The sequence below is a fragment of the Microcaecilia unicolor genome, chromosome 3, assembly GCF_901765095.1.
Source record: "Microcaecilia unicolor chromosome 3, aMicUni1.1, whole genome shotgun sequence".
NCBI lineage: Eukaryota > Metazoa > Chordata > Amphibia > Gymnophiona > Siphonopidae > Microcaecilia > Microcaecilia unicolor.
The window spans coordinates 482278909-482293249 of record NC_044033.1 but is presented as its reverse complement, the minus strand read 5'-3'; the positions used below and the strand labels follow the sequence as shown (position 1 = coordinate 482293249).

The 14341-nt window shown below is 43.3% G+C and overlaps 1 protein-coding gene across 1 annotated transcript in view; it reads left to right on the top strand.

Moving 5' to 3' along the window:
- Window positions 1–14341, top strand: part of COL12A1 (collagen type XII alpha 1 chain) — a 384763-nt gene that overhangs the window by 31688 nt on the left and 338734 nt on the right. The window contains 2 exon segments of the mRNA XM_030199047.1: window positions 1984–2247; window positions 4320–4484. Coding sequence (XP_030054907.1) covers window positions 1984–2247; window positions 4320–4484 — 429 coding nt within the window.

Sequence of the window (14341 nt, the reverse complement as noted above, 5' to 3'; positions counted from 1 at the left end):
AACATGAAGGAATCCTGTTTAGAAGAAATGATTCAGTGGAATCTTAGCCGAGATTGGCTGGTGACGCTGGTAATTGGGAAACAAAATGGGAGCCAGGCAGACTTCTACGGGCTATGCCCTGATCATGACTGAATAGATAGGGATGGGCTGGAGTGTAAATTTTAAGGGGCTTCGACGTTAGCTTTAGAACTTAGTGCAAGAACAGTGCTGGGCAGACTTCTACGGTCTGTGCCCTGAGAAAGGCAAGGACAAGTCAAACTCGGGTATACAAATAAAGTATCATATACAATGTAAATGAGTTTATCTTGTTGGACAGACTGGATGAACCGTACAGGTCTTTATCTGCCGTCATTTACTATGTTACTATGTTGCTATGTAACAATTATAAGAAGTGTCATATTGGGTCAGGCCAAAGGACCATTAAGCTCAGCATCTTGTCTCCAGTTGTGGCCAATCCAGATCACAAGTCTCCTACAGCATCACAGCAATCATATCCATTCCATGATGTTGACTTCCAGGCATAAGCAGTTAATTAACTTTTCTTTCAGGAACTTATCCAATCTCCCTTTAAACCCCACTGTGCTAGATGCTTTGCCACATCCTCTAGTGACAAAATCTACAACTTAATTGTGTATTAAGGGAACAACAGGTTCTCCAGTTTGTTTTAAATTTGCTACCTGTTTCGTGGAGTATACTATAGTGTTAGAGTTATTGGAAAGGGTAAACAACTGTTCCCTATTTATCTGTTTAAGTTCACTTTTCTTTATTCTACTCCTAATTCTAGAAAGTTGCACACCCAAATTTCTGACTAGTGTGCAACTTTGCCCGTGCAACTTAGAGAATGAAATCAGTTGTAAATAACTTAATAGATTAATGAGATGATAATTGACTTTAACAACCAGTTATTGGCTATAATTGGTGCCCATTGGAACTAATTGGCAGTTAGGCACATAATTGCCATTAGTTGGTATATTATAAATTGTGTGCTCAAATTCCAGGGCACACATCTCCAAAGAGGACATGGACCTGGGAGGGGCACAGGCAGGTCAGGATTGTGTCAGGAGGAAGTCCAAGAAAACAACAGAGTAGTCTATCTGCAAGATCCAAGATGGCGACACAAAAAGCAAAACAGATGAAGAAATCTATATATGGGCATTGTTGGTTGAATAAATTTATCTTCATATAGATTTCTTCATCTGTTCTGCTTTTTGTGTTGCCGTCTTCTGTCAGGAAGTTACATGTGTGGATTCTAGAATACTAGCATGTATGCGACAGGCACAAGCATTAGTGCTCGGGCCTAAAGTTAGGCGTGCAAATGCAGACTTATGCTACCATGATAGAATCCATGCTTAGTGAGCATCAATCCTGCAATCTATTGAGAATTACCCCCACAGAGTATAGGAGATGTACAGGAGAAGTTTAAGCAGGGGTGTGCTGGTAAATTTTTAACAACGAGCTCTCTCTCCGGGCATAGCCAGCCCTGAAATTTGGGGGGGGGGGGGGGGGGGGGAGGAGGGAATACATGCCTCCCCTCCCTTGTGCGGGCATGCTAGGCATACCTTTGCCGAGCCCTACCAGCCAATAAATGGACACCACTGAGTTTAAGCATGTTTAATTAAACTAATAATAACTTGTTTGAATGGTACCTTTCATGCAAGAAGGATCTACTGTATTTTATGCAATTAATTTATCAGAAACATACTTGTAATTATTTTCTCTGATATATGAGATTATAGCATATTTTTAAACTCTTGAATCATACAAATATTTCCAAACAGGAAAAGAAACACTGTTGTTCTGATTACTGTAAGTAAAATTGGGACACAGAGAAATTTGATTTGCCCAGGGTTATACAAATTGTTACTTGGAGAGGCAAGACTTTAACTTGATGAGTATAACTAAAGATAAAGTTGAAGAAATATCCATTATCTTTTTACAAGGTCTCTGTTATAATGCTGTTTTTCTTGCTTTCTTCTCTTCTAGAATGCTCGCTCAATGCAATGACAGATTTGGTGTTTCTTGTGGATGGCTCATGGAGTGTGGGGAGAAATAACTTCAGATACATTTTAGACTTCATTGTTTCTCTCGTATCCGCATTTAACATTGGTGAAGACAAGACCAGGGTTGGCGTTGTCCAGTACAGTTCTGATACGAGAACCGAATTTAATTTAAATCAATATTACAAAAAAAAAGATCTTATCTCTGCAATTAAACGAATACCTTACAAAGGTGGCAACACAATGACAGGTATATATTTTCATTTGCACATTATCTTGTCCTTCCACTTTATTTATCTTCCTTGGCTATTCCTTATACACTATCTTGGTCTCTGAGATCTCTTGATTCTCATTGGTTAGTTTCCCCTAATTCCAAATAGACACACTATGAATCCACTCGACATTCTGCATTCTCTTTTTTTTTAGCATGCAAAACTTGGAATGATCTCCTTTCTGCTATTTTAACTGAACAATCTTTTAAGAAATTAAAATAATTCATTTATTTACCTTGGACTATGGTGATCAGGCACTGGGGATCAGGGCCGCCGAGAGACTGGGCCGGGCCTGGGACAAGGCCGCCCCCGGGCCCGCCCCCACTGCCACCACCCAGGTTGTCGCCACCCCCCCTGAGGGGGGCCCGGCACCACAGTCCCACCCGCCTCCACCACTGGGCCGGGCCCCTTCCACCCGAACCCCCGCCAGCAGACTCCGGACTTCTGACTTCTGACTCCGGAGTGTGCGGCCCACACAGACGCGCTCCTTTCAGCTGATCTTCGCTGTACTCTGCAGGTCTTCTGTGCGTCTGACGTCCTGCAGGATGTCAGACGCACAAAAGCCCTGCAGAGTACAGCGAAGGTCAGCTCAGCTGAGAGGAACGTGTCTGTGTGGATCGCGCATGCTGGAGTCAGAAGACAGCACTTCTGCTGGCGGGGGTTCGGGTGGAAGGGGCCCGGTGGCAGGTGGGACTGTGGCACCGGGCCCCCCTGGAGGCCCGGGCCACGGGAATTTTGTCCCCTCTGTCCCCCCCTCTCGGCGGCCCTGCTGGGGATGGTTACTTCATTGGGCACTGGACACTCAGGCAGCAGCTTTCTGTAGTTTTGTATGCTTATCATTTTGTTGTATGTATGACTATCCCTGTCCTATCTCCAATAGTGTTCCTTTCCAAAGTTTTAGGTATTTAGCCTTTACATTGCTTTGACCTGCTTGTCAGATTAACTGGTTTATCAAATTCTATTAATAATAAATCATAAATGTTTTCATGACATGTAGGACCAAATTCTATAAATAGTGCTGAAAAAAGAATGCACTAAGAGCTATTCTATAAACGGTGCTGAAATTTAGCCACCGTTTATAGAATATACTTACCCCAGGATTCTATATATCATGCGATGAGATTTCTGCATGGAAATCGAAGCATATGCCATATCAATCTGCATAAGCGAATTGGTTAACAAACTAATCAACACTGATAATTGGATGTTAACAACCAATTAGCAGCACTAATTGGCATTAATTAGAATTTATATGCAGAACTGTCTAAGCACATTCTGTAACGTGGTGCGCATAAATTCTAAGTCACATAAATGAATAGTAGGCGTGGCCATGGGTGTAAAATGGGTGCTTCTAATATCTATGCAGATGGTTATAAAATATACTCGGTCTGTGCATAATTTAGCCATTGGGATTTACCCATGACTAAATTTAGTCGCATGGAGCAGCGCTCGGTATATTCTATATACCACATGGAAATTTAGGCTTATTCTATAAAGTATGCCTAAATTAAGGCATACTTTATAGAATACTCTTATGTGAATTTCATTTCAGTGCCGATTTTGTAGGTGTGATATATAGAATCTAGTCCTTAACGCCTAACTTAAGCCACAAGGATTTACACCAAGTAAACCCTTGTGTAAATCCTCGCATCTAAATTAGGTGCGGATCTCCCTTATTCAATAACAGAGTGCATAAATTCTAGGAACGCCCTTGATCCACCTATGATCCTCCCAGATCTGCATGACTAAAAATACATGTGTAAATTTCAATTAAGGCTAATTAGTGCTGATAACTGATTATTAGCACCCAATTATTGTCACTAATTGGCTCATTATTCAGTTAAATTGCATGCACAAATTGGGTGTGTGTATAAATTTGCATATGCAATTTTAAGCACCATTTATAGAATTTCAGGGATGGTGTTTCCAGAATTAGCACCGATTGTCAAACAGTTGCATAATTGAAACTTTATTTTATATACGTATTGCAGTTATAAATCGATAGACTAAGACTTTTTTGCATAAATCACTAAATATTTTTAAATCTTAGGTGAAGCTATTGATTACATACTTAGAAACGCGTTCGTTGAATCTGCTGGAGCAAGAAAAGGATTCCCTAGAGTAGCAATTATCATCACTGATGGAAAATCCCAAGATGAGGTTGAAATTCCAGCAAGAGAGCTTCGCAATGCTGGAGTTGAAGTCTTCTCCTTGGGTATGTTCTTGAAATTGTAATACAACTTACAGCTACAAGCATTATATCTTTGCATTTCTGCTCTGAAATAAGCCAACACATTACTAACATAAAGTTTTATTAGACAAGGATGCAGTGGGTTCACAGATTTACATGGCATTTCTAGGATGCTACCTTTGCAATTTGGTCTGATCAGCGACTTTTTAGAGGATCATTTGACTGTGGGGAATTCTAGTTTGTTTTGGATTTATAGCAGTGGCGTAGCCAGACTGCCAATTTTGGATGGGCCTGAACCCAAAGTGGGTGTGCACAAAATTTTCTCTCTACCCCCCTCCCTCAGCAAAATTTAGTCACGCTAATCAGATGCATTTGTCACACAGGGTAAAGTGCTGCTTTTCAGTGCATCAGATTTCAGAAAATTTATTTAATAGCCTAACACCCTTTTCAATGAGCTTTCAGAGGCCAAAACCTCCTGCCTCAGGTCAGTATAATGCTGTTACGGTATCCTCGCCTGACCTAAGGAAGGAAGTATTGGTCTCTGAAACTTCATTAACACAGGTACCATATTACTTTATCCTAAATTAAAAATAAAATTATTTTCTTTACCTTTCTTGTATGGCCATTTACTTTTTCTCATTGTGTCGCTCCCAGTCTCTAGATTCTGCTTTCCTTCGTTTTCGCTTAACTCTTCTGCCACGGTTTCCTGGCCATTTCTCATTTTTCTCTCCTTTTTCTTTGCTTTCTTCAATATTTTTCTGCCTCTCTCTCTCTGTCCTGATTTAATTCATTCTTACTATCCATTCTTTAATTTCCTTCATCTACTTATGGCTTTTCATCTTTTTCTCACCCTTGTTCTCCCCATGCCCCTTCCTCTTATTCTCCAGTCTTTCACTACTCTCCTTTTCCATCCAGCAGCTCTCTTCTTTCTCTCCCCATCCTTCCAGTCTCCCCTCTCTCTCCCCATCCTTCCAGTAGTCTCCCCTCTTTCTTTCTGCATCCTTCCGTCCAGTGTCACCTCTTTCTCCCTACCCTTCCATCCAGCGTCTTCCCTCTTTCTCTCCCCATCCTTCCATCCATCTATCCTCTCTCCTGATCCTTCCATCTAATGTCTCTCTCCCTCTTTCTAACCAGTGTCTCTGTATCACTCTACCCTTTTCTGTTCAGTGTCCCTTCTCTCTCCACATCCTTCCAGTCTCTCACCTTTCTCTCTGCATCCTTCCAGTCTCTCCCCTTTCTCTCCCCATCCTTCCATCCAGAGTCTCTCTCCCCATCCATCCGTTTTCCCTCTTTCTCTCCCCATCCTTCCATCTGTTTTCTATCTTTTCTCCCCATCCTTCCATGTTTTCCCTCTTTCTCCCCATCCTTCCATGTTTTCCCTCTTTCTCCCCATCCTTCCATGTTTCCCTCTTTCTCCCCATCCTTCCATGTTTTCCCTCATTCTCTGCCATCCTTCCATCTGTTTTCCCTCTTTTCTCCCCATCCTTCCATATTTTCCCTCTGTCTCCCCATCCTTCCATCTGTTTTCCCTCTTTTTCTCCCCATCCTTCCATGTTTTCCCTCTTTTCTTCGACGAGGCCCGCCCTGCATGCCAGCGCCAGCTCCCATTGCCGGCCACTGCTGCTTTTCCTGTTGAGCAGCAGGGCCAGCGCTACAAAAAGAAGAAGCGCTAACGGCGCTAAGGACCGTAGGACGAGAAATGTTTAAAAAAAAGCACGGCACCAGCAGGCACTGTCTCGGCAGCCTTGAGGCATTGGCTGCTGAGGCATTGGCTGCTGGCTCGCAGGCTCCTCCCGCAGATGGGAGGAGCCTGCGAGCCAGCAGCCAATGCCTCAAGGCTGCCGAGACAGTGCCTGCCGATGCCGCGCTTTTTTTTTTAAAAAACATTTCTCGTCCTCAGCGCCATTAGCGCTTCTTCTTTTTGTAGCGCCGGCCCTGCTGCTCAACAGGAAAAGCAGCAGTGGCCGGCAATGGGTGCTGGCGCTGGCGCTGGGCGGGCCTGGGCTGAAATTGGGTGGGCCTGGGCCCAGCCAGGCCCACCCGTAGCTACGCCCCTGATTTATAGAGAGGTCAGCAGAGGCAAGCTCGGTGGTTTAGATTACAAGTGCTCCTTGGGTTGGTTGGGGCTGTGGCTGGTAGTGTTCACTGAGAAAGAACAGATCTTTCTCATTGAACACTGCCAGCCACAGCCCCAACCAACCCAAGGAGCACTTGTCATCTGTCCAAACACCTTCTATAGGAAAAGTCAAGAAACAAAGCAAAGGTGAAAATGGGACTGTACCAAATAACCAAGGCAAACTATGGAGGAAGATCATCCAAAAGTTTATTTGCCAGTGGTAAACCTGACCCAAAGAAAAGACCCAGCATGTGCCATGTTTTGACTGAAGAGTCAAAAGAGGGGTTGAATCACAGAATCATAAAACATGTAGGACAAAAGGACTCTTGAAGTGCTGATCACTTCAAGAGTTCTTTTGTCCTACATATTTTATGATTCTGTGAAGTTGATTGGCTTGAACCAAATGGACCTCTGAGGAAGGCTCTTCAGCTGAAATGGCCCATGTTGGGTCTTTTCTTTGGGTCAGGTTTACCACTGGCAAATAAACTTTTGGACGCTCTTTATCTGTGGTTTGCCTTGATTATTTGGTACAGTCTTACTTCTGTCTTTGCTTTATTTGTTGGCAGTGTTCACTGCCTTTGAGAGAAGTGGGTGGGAATCATGGTCATTGTATAAGGGTGACACCTAGTGACTGGACTAGGGCCCTTGAAGGAGACCAGGTGCATGGCCCCCAGCCTAGGCATTCACTGCAATGACCAGGCTAGGTAGGGTGGGCTGGGATGGAAAAATTCCTGGGTAGTTTTGAATGAAAGCTTGTGGTGCCAGATCTGAACTCTTATTCTGATTAAGCAATAAATACAAAGAATCAGAATGAAACTGGTAGGATAAAAAAAAACAAAGTGGTAACAGAGAAGAAGTAGACATTACTGTTAGTTGACTGGTGGTGGAAATATGAATGGAGACTCTTTTGAAGGAAATCATGATGAAGCACTTTGACTTCAGCAGGTAGCAGGATCTGAAGCATCAGGGAGATTGTTTTCGATGAAACTGATCAATTTCTTTGTTTGGGTTTCTAAAGAGTTAGATGATGAATGGGTGCTGGATATGGTGTATTTGGGTTTCAGCAAAGCTCTTGATACTGTTCTGCATAGGAGACTTATAAATAATCTGAACTACCTGAGGGTGGGTCTCATGGTGGAGAATTGAGAGACAGAAGTCAATTTGGTGGGAAATAGCATTCATTTTGAGGAGCATCTTAAATACTGTTTTTTTTATCTGCCCCTTTTCAACATGATTGCGAGTGATACTAGGGAGGGATCAGCAGGAAAGTGTAGTCTTTTTGTAGATGAGGCAAAGATCTACAACATAGAGGACACACCTGAGGGATTAGATAGAATTAGAAGTGATTTAAGAAAGATTGAACAGTGTTTGAGGGCTTGACAGTTAAGGTTCAATAAAAAATGCAGAAATCCTAGGAAGTGGTATTTAATGAGGGACAAAACACTGATGCCCACAAAGCAGGGAGGAGACCTTGAGTCTATTATATATAGGGCTTCTGATTCTAGGGTTTTTAAATGATAGATTTAGGTTTTATTTTCAAACCAATTAGGGGCTTTCAGATGGCACAAAAATTCTGTGAATATCAGTATTTTTGTGTTGCAAAATTAAATTTTAGGCACATTTTAGGTGTGCTCTATATTACAAATTTAAAATTAATGTATTCTCTCTCAATTCCTATAATTCATGGCAGCCACACACTCTCTCAAACCCCTTCATTATTCTCAGCAGTCACAGTCCCCACTCAGTCTCTCTTTCCTCTCTCGTTCCTTGCATCCTGGCCTCACCCAATCTCTCTCACTCTCAGTTCCCCAGGGCTGGACCAGCCAATAGGTGGACTAGGACTACACCTAGGGCAGCAGCATGGCCAGAGAACAGCATCTCCTGTTCCCTTCACTACCCATACCCAATGCATCCAGTGTCCAGCATCTCCCCCCTTTTTCTGCCCCTACTTCCACTGCCCTATCACTTCCTGAACCTGGACCAACATTGCAACAGACTCAGTGCTGACACAGAAACTTTAAACACAGGCCCATGCTCAAGCACTGCCACGCCCTGCCTTCTTCCCAACTGGAACTCCTGTGTCAGAAGGGGGTGGGACACAGCAGCAATTTGAATGGAGGCAAGGGTTTAAAACTCCCATTCTGGTGCTGATTCTACTTATAACATTAGCTTGGGTCCAAGAAGAGGTAGGGCAGCAGTGATGAGAGTAAGAATGAGAGGGAAAGATACTGGACACAGGATGGGAGTAAGGCAGGAGACAGGAGGTACTAAATGGAGGAGTGTTGGGTGGGTGGGCAGGAAGGAGAAAGAAAGAATGCTGCCCACCTGGGAGGACGTATAGGAGGGGAAATGGAATGCTGGCCATGGGGGATGGGGGTAGGGTGGGGAAAGGATAATTCTGGACTATAGGGGGATAATGGATGATGGGGGTACAATTAAGGAAGGGAAAGAGAGATGCTGGACTACAGGGGGAGGTTAGGGAGGGAAAGGGGAGATGTTGGTCTAGGGAAATTAGGTAAGGGAAAAGAAGATGCTGGACTACAAAGGGTAGGGCCTTGAGCTGCCCCTTGGAAGAGTGAACACAAAGCTACTATTACTACTACTACTTATCATTTCTATAGCGCTACTAGATGTATGAAGCGCTATACACTAAACATGTAACAGAAGTCCCTGCTCGACAGAGCTTACAATCTAATCAAGACAGACAAACAGGACAAGTAAGGTATTAGGGAAATACCTATGGTGGGAATGATAAAACAGACATGGATACTGAACAAGTAAATAGGAGTTAGGAGTTTAAGGCAGCCTCAAAGAGGTGGGCTTTTAGCCTAGATTTGAATATGGCCAGAGTCTGGCATCTTTCTTTTAAGATGAGTACAGAATAATTAAAAATTAAAATATTTAAGATATATTGAAGCTTGTGAGCTGGGTGTACCGATGAAGAAGTGGATGCAGGAGAGCCTTGCAATAGTGGTTACACACTAGCAGGTTGCACTGCTGAGGTCACCAATTTAAGTAGAGAGAGAGTATATTAAATATCTGTATGCATATGGAAGAAAGTGCTGTGCATAATTGTATGTTCTAAGAAGTGAGATTATTTTTGAATGGTGTGGGAGTGAAGACATTACATTCTGAACTTGACATATTGACTCAGAAAGTCTATTCTAGGCATATGGTGCAGCAAGATAAAATGAACAGATTCTGGAGCTGGCAGTGGAGGAGAAGGGTACAGATAAGAGAGATTTATTGATGAATGGAGTTCCCGGGGAGGAGTGTAGGGAGAGAAGAGAGGTATTGAGGAATTGCAGAGTGAATGTACTTGTAAGTCAATAAGAGTAGTTTGAACTGTATGCAGAAATAGATAGTGAGCTAATGAAGTGACTTGAGGAGAGGGCTAATATGAGCATAACACTGGCAGACCAGGAGGCATATTTTCAAAGCACTTAGCCTCCCAAAGTTCCATAGAAACCTATGGAACTTAGCCTCCCAAAGTGCTTTGAAAATATGCCTCTATGAGTCATGGAGCAGAATTTTGAATGGATCAAAGGGGAGAGAGATGGCTTAGTTGGAGACCTGTAAGAAGCAAGTTGCAGTAGTATAAGCCTGAGATGATAAAAGTGTGGATATGGGTTTTGGTAATATGCTTAGAAAGGAAGAGACAAATTTTGGTGATATTATAGAGAAAGAAACGACAGGTTTTAGCAGTCTGTTGGATATGTGCAGAGAAGGAGAGGAAGGAGTCAAGGATGATCGAAGAGATAGAGAATGGGGGAAGAGGAGAGGAGGGTTTGGGAGGAAAGATAAAAAGCTTAGTCTTGGACATGTTTAGTTTCAGATGGTGGTGAGACATTCAGGCAGGCTGAGACTTGGGCCTGGATTCCTGCTGAAATTTCTGATGTGGAGAGGTAGATCTGTGAGTTATTAGCTTAAAGATGATACTGAAAACCATGGGAGGAGATCAGAACACCAAAGGAATAAGTATTGATGGAGAAAAGAAGAGGTCCAGAGCCCTGAGCTATACCAATTGATAGTGGGGTAGAAGTGCAATGGGAGAGATAAGAAGAAAACCAAGAAAGAACAGAGCCTTGAAATCCAAGTGAGGACAGCATATCAAGGAGTAGGTGGTGATCAACAGTGTCAAATGCAGCAGATAGATCAAGAAGGATGAGGATAGATTAGAGATCTTTGGATCTGGCCTTTAACAGATCATTAGAGACTTTAGCAAGAGCTGTTTCAGTTTAATGTAGAGGGCTAAAACCAGATTGAAGTGGATACAGAATAGCTTGAGATGAAAGAAAGTCAAGTCACTGGCAGTGAATAGCATGTTCAAGTAGCTTGGATAAGAAAGGGAGAAAGGAGAAGGGGTGATAGTTGGAAGGGAATGTAGGGTCCAATGAAGGTTTTTTGAGGAGTGGTGTAATTACGGCATATTTGAAGGAATCAGGAACAGTTGCAGTGGAAAATGAAACATTGAGGATATGATGGATAGAATGGATGACAGTAGAAGAGATAGTGTTGAGTAGATGGGTGGGAATAGGATCAGAGAACAGGTAGTCAGTTTGGCAGAGGAAAGAAAACGTACAGTTTCCTCTTTAGTGATTTCATAAAAAGAAGAAAAGGTGGCAGGGGTTGAAGGAGGGTTGACAGAATGGACTGGGAGAAGGAGAGGTGGAGATGACTTGGTCAAGTATTCAAGGTTAATCTTGTGAACCTTGTCAGGGAGGTACTCAGTCATAGTTTGGGTAGAAAGTGAAGGTGGGGGGGGGGGGGGGGGGGGTTGATGAAGGCACTTTGAGTAGAGAGTTCAGTGTGGCAAAGAGATGGTGAGGGTTTGAGCCAAGAAAGTTTGTCCCATGGATATAGTAGTCTTGTTTGGCAAGTGAAAGGGCAGACTGGAAGGAGGTCAACAAGAATTTGAAATGTATGAAGTCAGCATGAGCACAGGATTTTAGCCAAAAGTGTTCAGCAGATCGAGCACAAGAACATAGGTAGTGGATTCTTGAGGTCAGCCAAGGCTGGGGTTTGGTACACATTACAGAAAGGGGAATGGGAGGAGCAAGAATATCCAGAGCAGAATAGTATTATAGGAAGAGACAGCATCATTGATAGACTTGGATAACATAGTGGTTGAGAAGAGGGATGAAACATTGATGGAGACAGTGCAATGGTCAATAGCCCGAACATTCCTAAATAGATTGGTGGAGATTGGATGAGACAGGGATGGAGGGTGATTAAGTGTGAAAGTTATCAGGTGATGGTCAGAGAGGAGAAGAACTGAGGTTCAGAAATTGGAGAGTGAGCAGTTGGAGAAGACAAGATCAAGACAATGGCCATTCTAGTGAGTAGGGGTAAGGAGCACAGCTGAAGATTGAAAGAGGATGTTAAAGCAAGAAACTGAGAGGCATAAGGGTCAGAGGGGTCATTAGCAGGAATGTTAAAATCCCCAAGAATGAGGGAAGGAGATGAAGATTTGAGAAAGAAGAAAAGCCAGGAGTCAGTCAGTGAGAAAAGAAGAAGGGGATCAATAAATGACTACTATGCAGAAAGGGAGAGGAGTGAATAGACAGATGGAGTGGACTTCAAAGGAAGAAAAGCAGTGATACTAAGGTGGAAGAAGAAGTTTAAATCTACAAGAAGGTGAGAGTAGCAGCCCAACACCACTTCCACGGCCAACTAGGTAAGGTGTATGGGAGAAGGTAACCTCAATGACACAGGGCAGCAGCTGAATCAGTCTTTAGGGCAAAGCCCAGTCTCTGTTAGTGCAAGCAGATGGAGAGTATGATAGGTAATGAGGTCGTGGACATAAGAAAGCTTGTTGGAGACAGAATGGGCATTCCACAGAGCACATGAGACAGGAAGAGATGAAGGGGAAAGGAGAGGAACAGAAATAAAATTGGAGTCATTGTAGTGTGACCTGCACAAGTAGGGTGAGAGCTGATTGGGAGGACCAGGATTGGGGTTGATATCCCCAGCAGAGAGCAGGAGGAGCAAGAGAGTATGGAGAAGAGTAGGAGAGGCATGATAACAGTGATGAAGATGAGATGCACTCAGACAGAATGGAGATGGTTGAATGAAAGGAAGAAAATGTTTAAGGTCGAGAGCTAAGAAGAAGGGATAAGACAAAAGGGATGGTAAAGTGATGAAAGCAGAAGGTGCAATGTGGTCCTGAGGTATGCAGTGGTTTCAGATGAAGAAAGAAATTCGGAAAAGTCAGTACCAAGAAGAGCAATTGTACTGGAGCCATTGGGAATAGGAGAAAGGAAATAAAAAACCTGTAGAGATAAGATGTTTTGCATGCCTGATGGTGCACAGCACCTAGAGCAGAATCCCCGAGTGGATTGGGGTTGACCTGGGAGTCACTCTGGAGAATACTGGGAGGAATATGCAGATGGGCTGCAAGACCTCCACAGCACCTGGTAGGCAGCCGGTGGGAGCGCTGGACACCTGGAAGGGAGGCCATGAGTAGATCAGGGTGGACCTGGAAGTCACCCTGGAGAATGCTTGGGGGAATATGCAGATGGACTGCGAGACCTTCACAGCACCAACTAAGCTGAAGGTTTACCTACGATATCAGATACCTTTGATCTCGCTCTGAAATCTCCCATATCAAATCTTTCCCTTTCTTATCCCCCATCTTAAGTGGGTTCCTTCCTGTCTTTAGAGTCCATATAAGGTTTCATGCTAATTATGCATTAAGGGCTTAATACCCATTAGTGGCCCTTTTACTAATGGGTGTTAAGCCCTTAATGCTTAATTACCATGCACAAGCAAGCTACAGCAGATACGCATTAAAGCAGCCTGATGATATCATCAGATTACCTGAGAAAGCATGAATTTTGGGGCTTTTTAGTTATAACCAGAATCCTTAAATTCCCCATTGAGGGAATTTTAGTAGGGCTTTATGATTATAACTGAAAATCAGAAGTCCTGATACTTTTGTAATGTGAGGAGGGTGTGTATGGGGGGAGGAGGGGTATTTCACACTGTTTCACATCCCAAGACCCCATAGAATATTTATTATATCTCTGTCCTGTCCTCTCATTCTGCACAACACAGTTCGCCAAGGGAACAGGTTCTTTCCAGCGGGAATGGATTTCCCTTCAAGACCTAGGTGTATATTTCCCTCTTCACCACAGAAACTCAGGGACAAGTATGGGGTGCTCCAACTGATTTAAACTGAATGCTGGTGCAAAACAATTACAGCTTTCAGATAGCCTTTCTGTCCTGACGTTGTTCAGTATTAGATAAGCACTGTATAAGGGACACATCTCCTTTATCTGTGTCTGTGATTCCTTTAGGATAATTACAGTCTTTTAGAGGGCAGAGGTTACTGTCTTCTGTATAAAACTTCACAGTCTCTTCTCTCAGGGATCGTCTTCCACAATCTTTCCCTACAATACCTCTTCCAATAGTTATGCTCTAGATTGGTGCATCTCTTTCTCTTCTCCTTTCTTTAGCTAGTGGCTCAAGCTCCCAATTTCATTCCTTGCTTCAGCAGTCAGACAGAGGGGTGAGTAAAACCTCTAGCTTTCACATGCACTTCACGTAAGACACTTATTTTAAAACTCAAGGGAGGCTTCACATGGGACACAAATTAACCCCAAAGACTGTGCCGTAAAGAAACACATTGCTTCTCACAGCAGTAATCTGTAATTCACTACATATACTTTAGGGGTCTCTCCCTTACGTTAAAGGAGACAGAACCACTGCAGCCATACCAGCATCACTGCCACAGCAGAATGGTAGACACATCCTCTCTACCAGG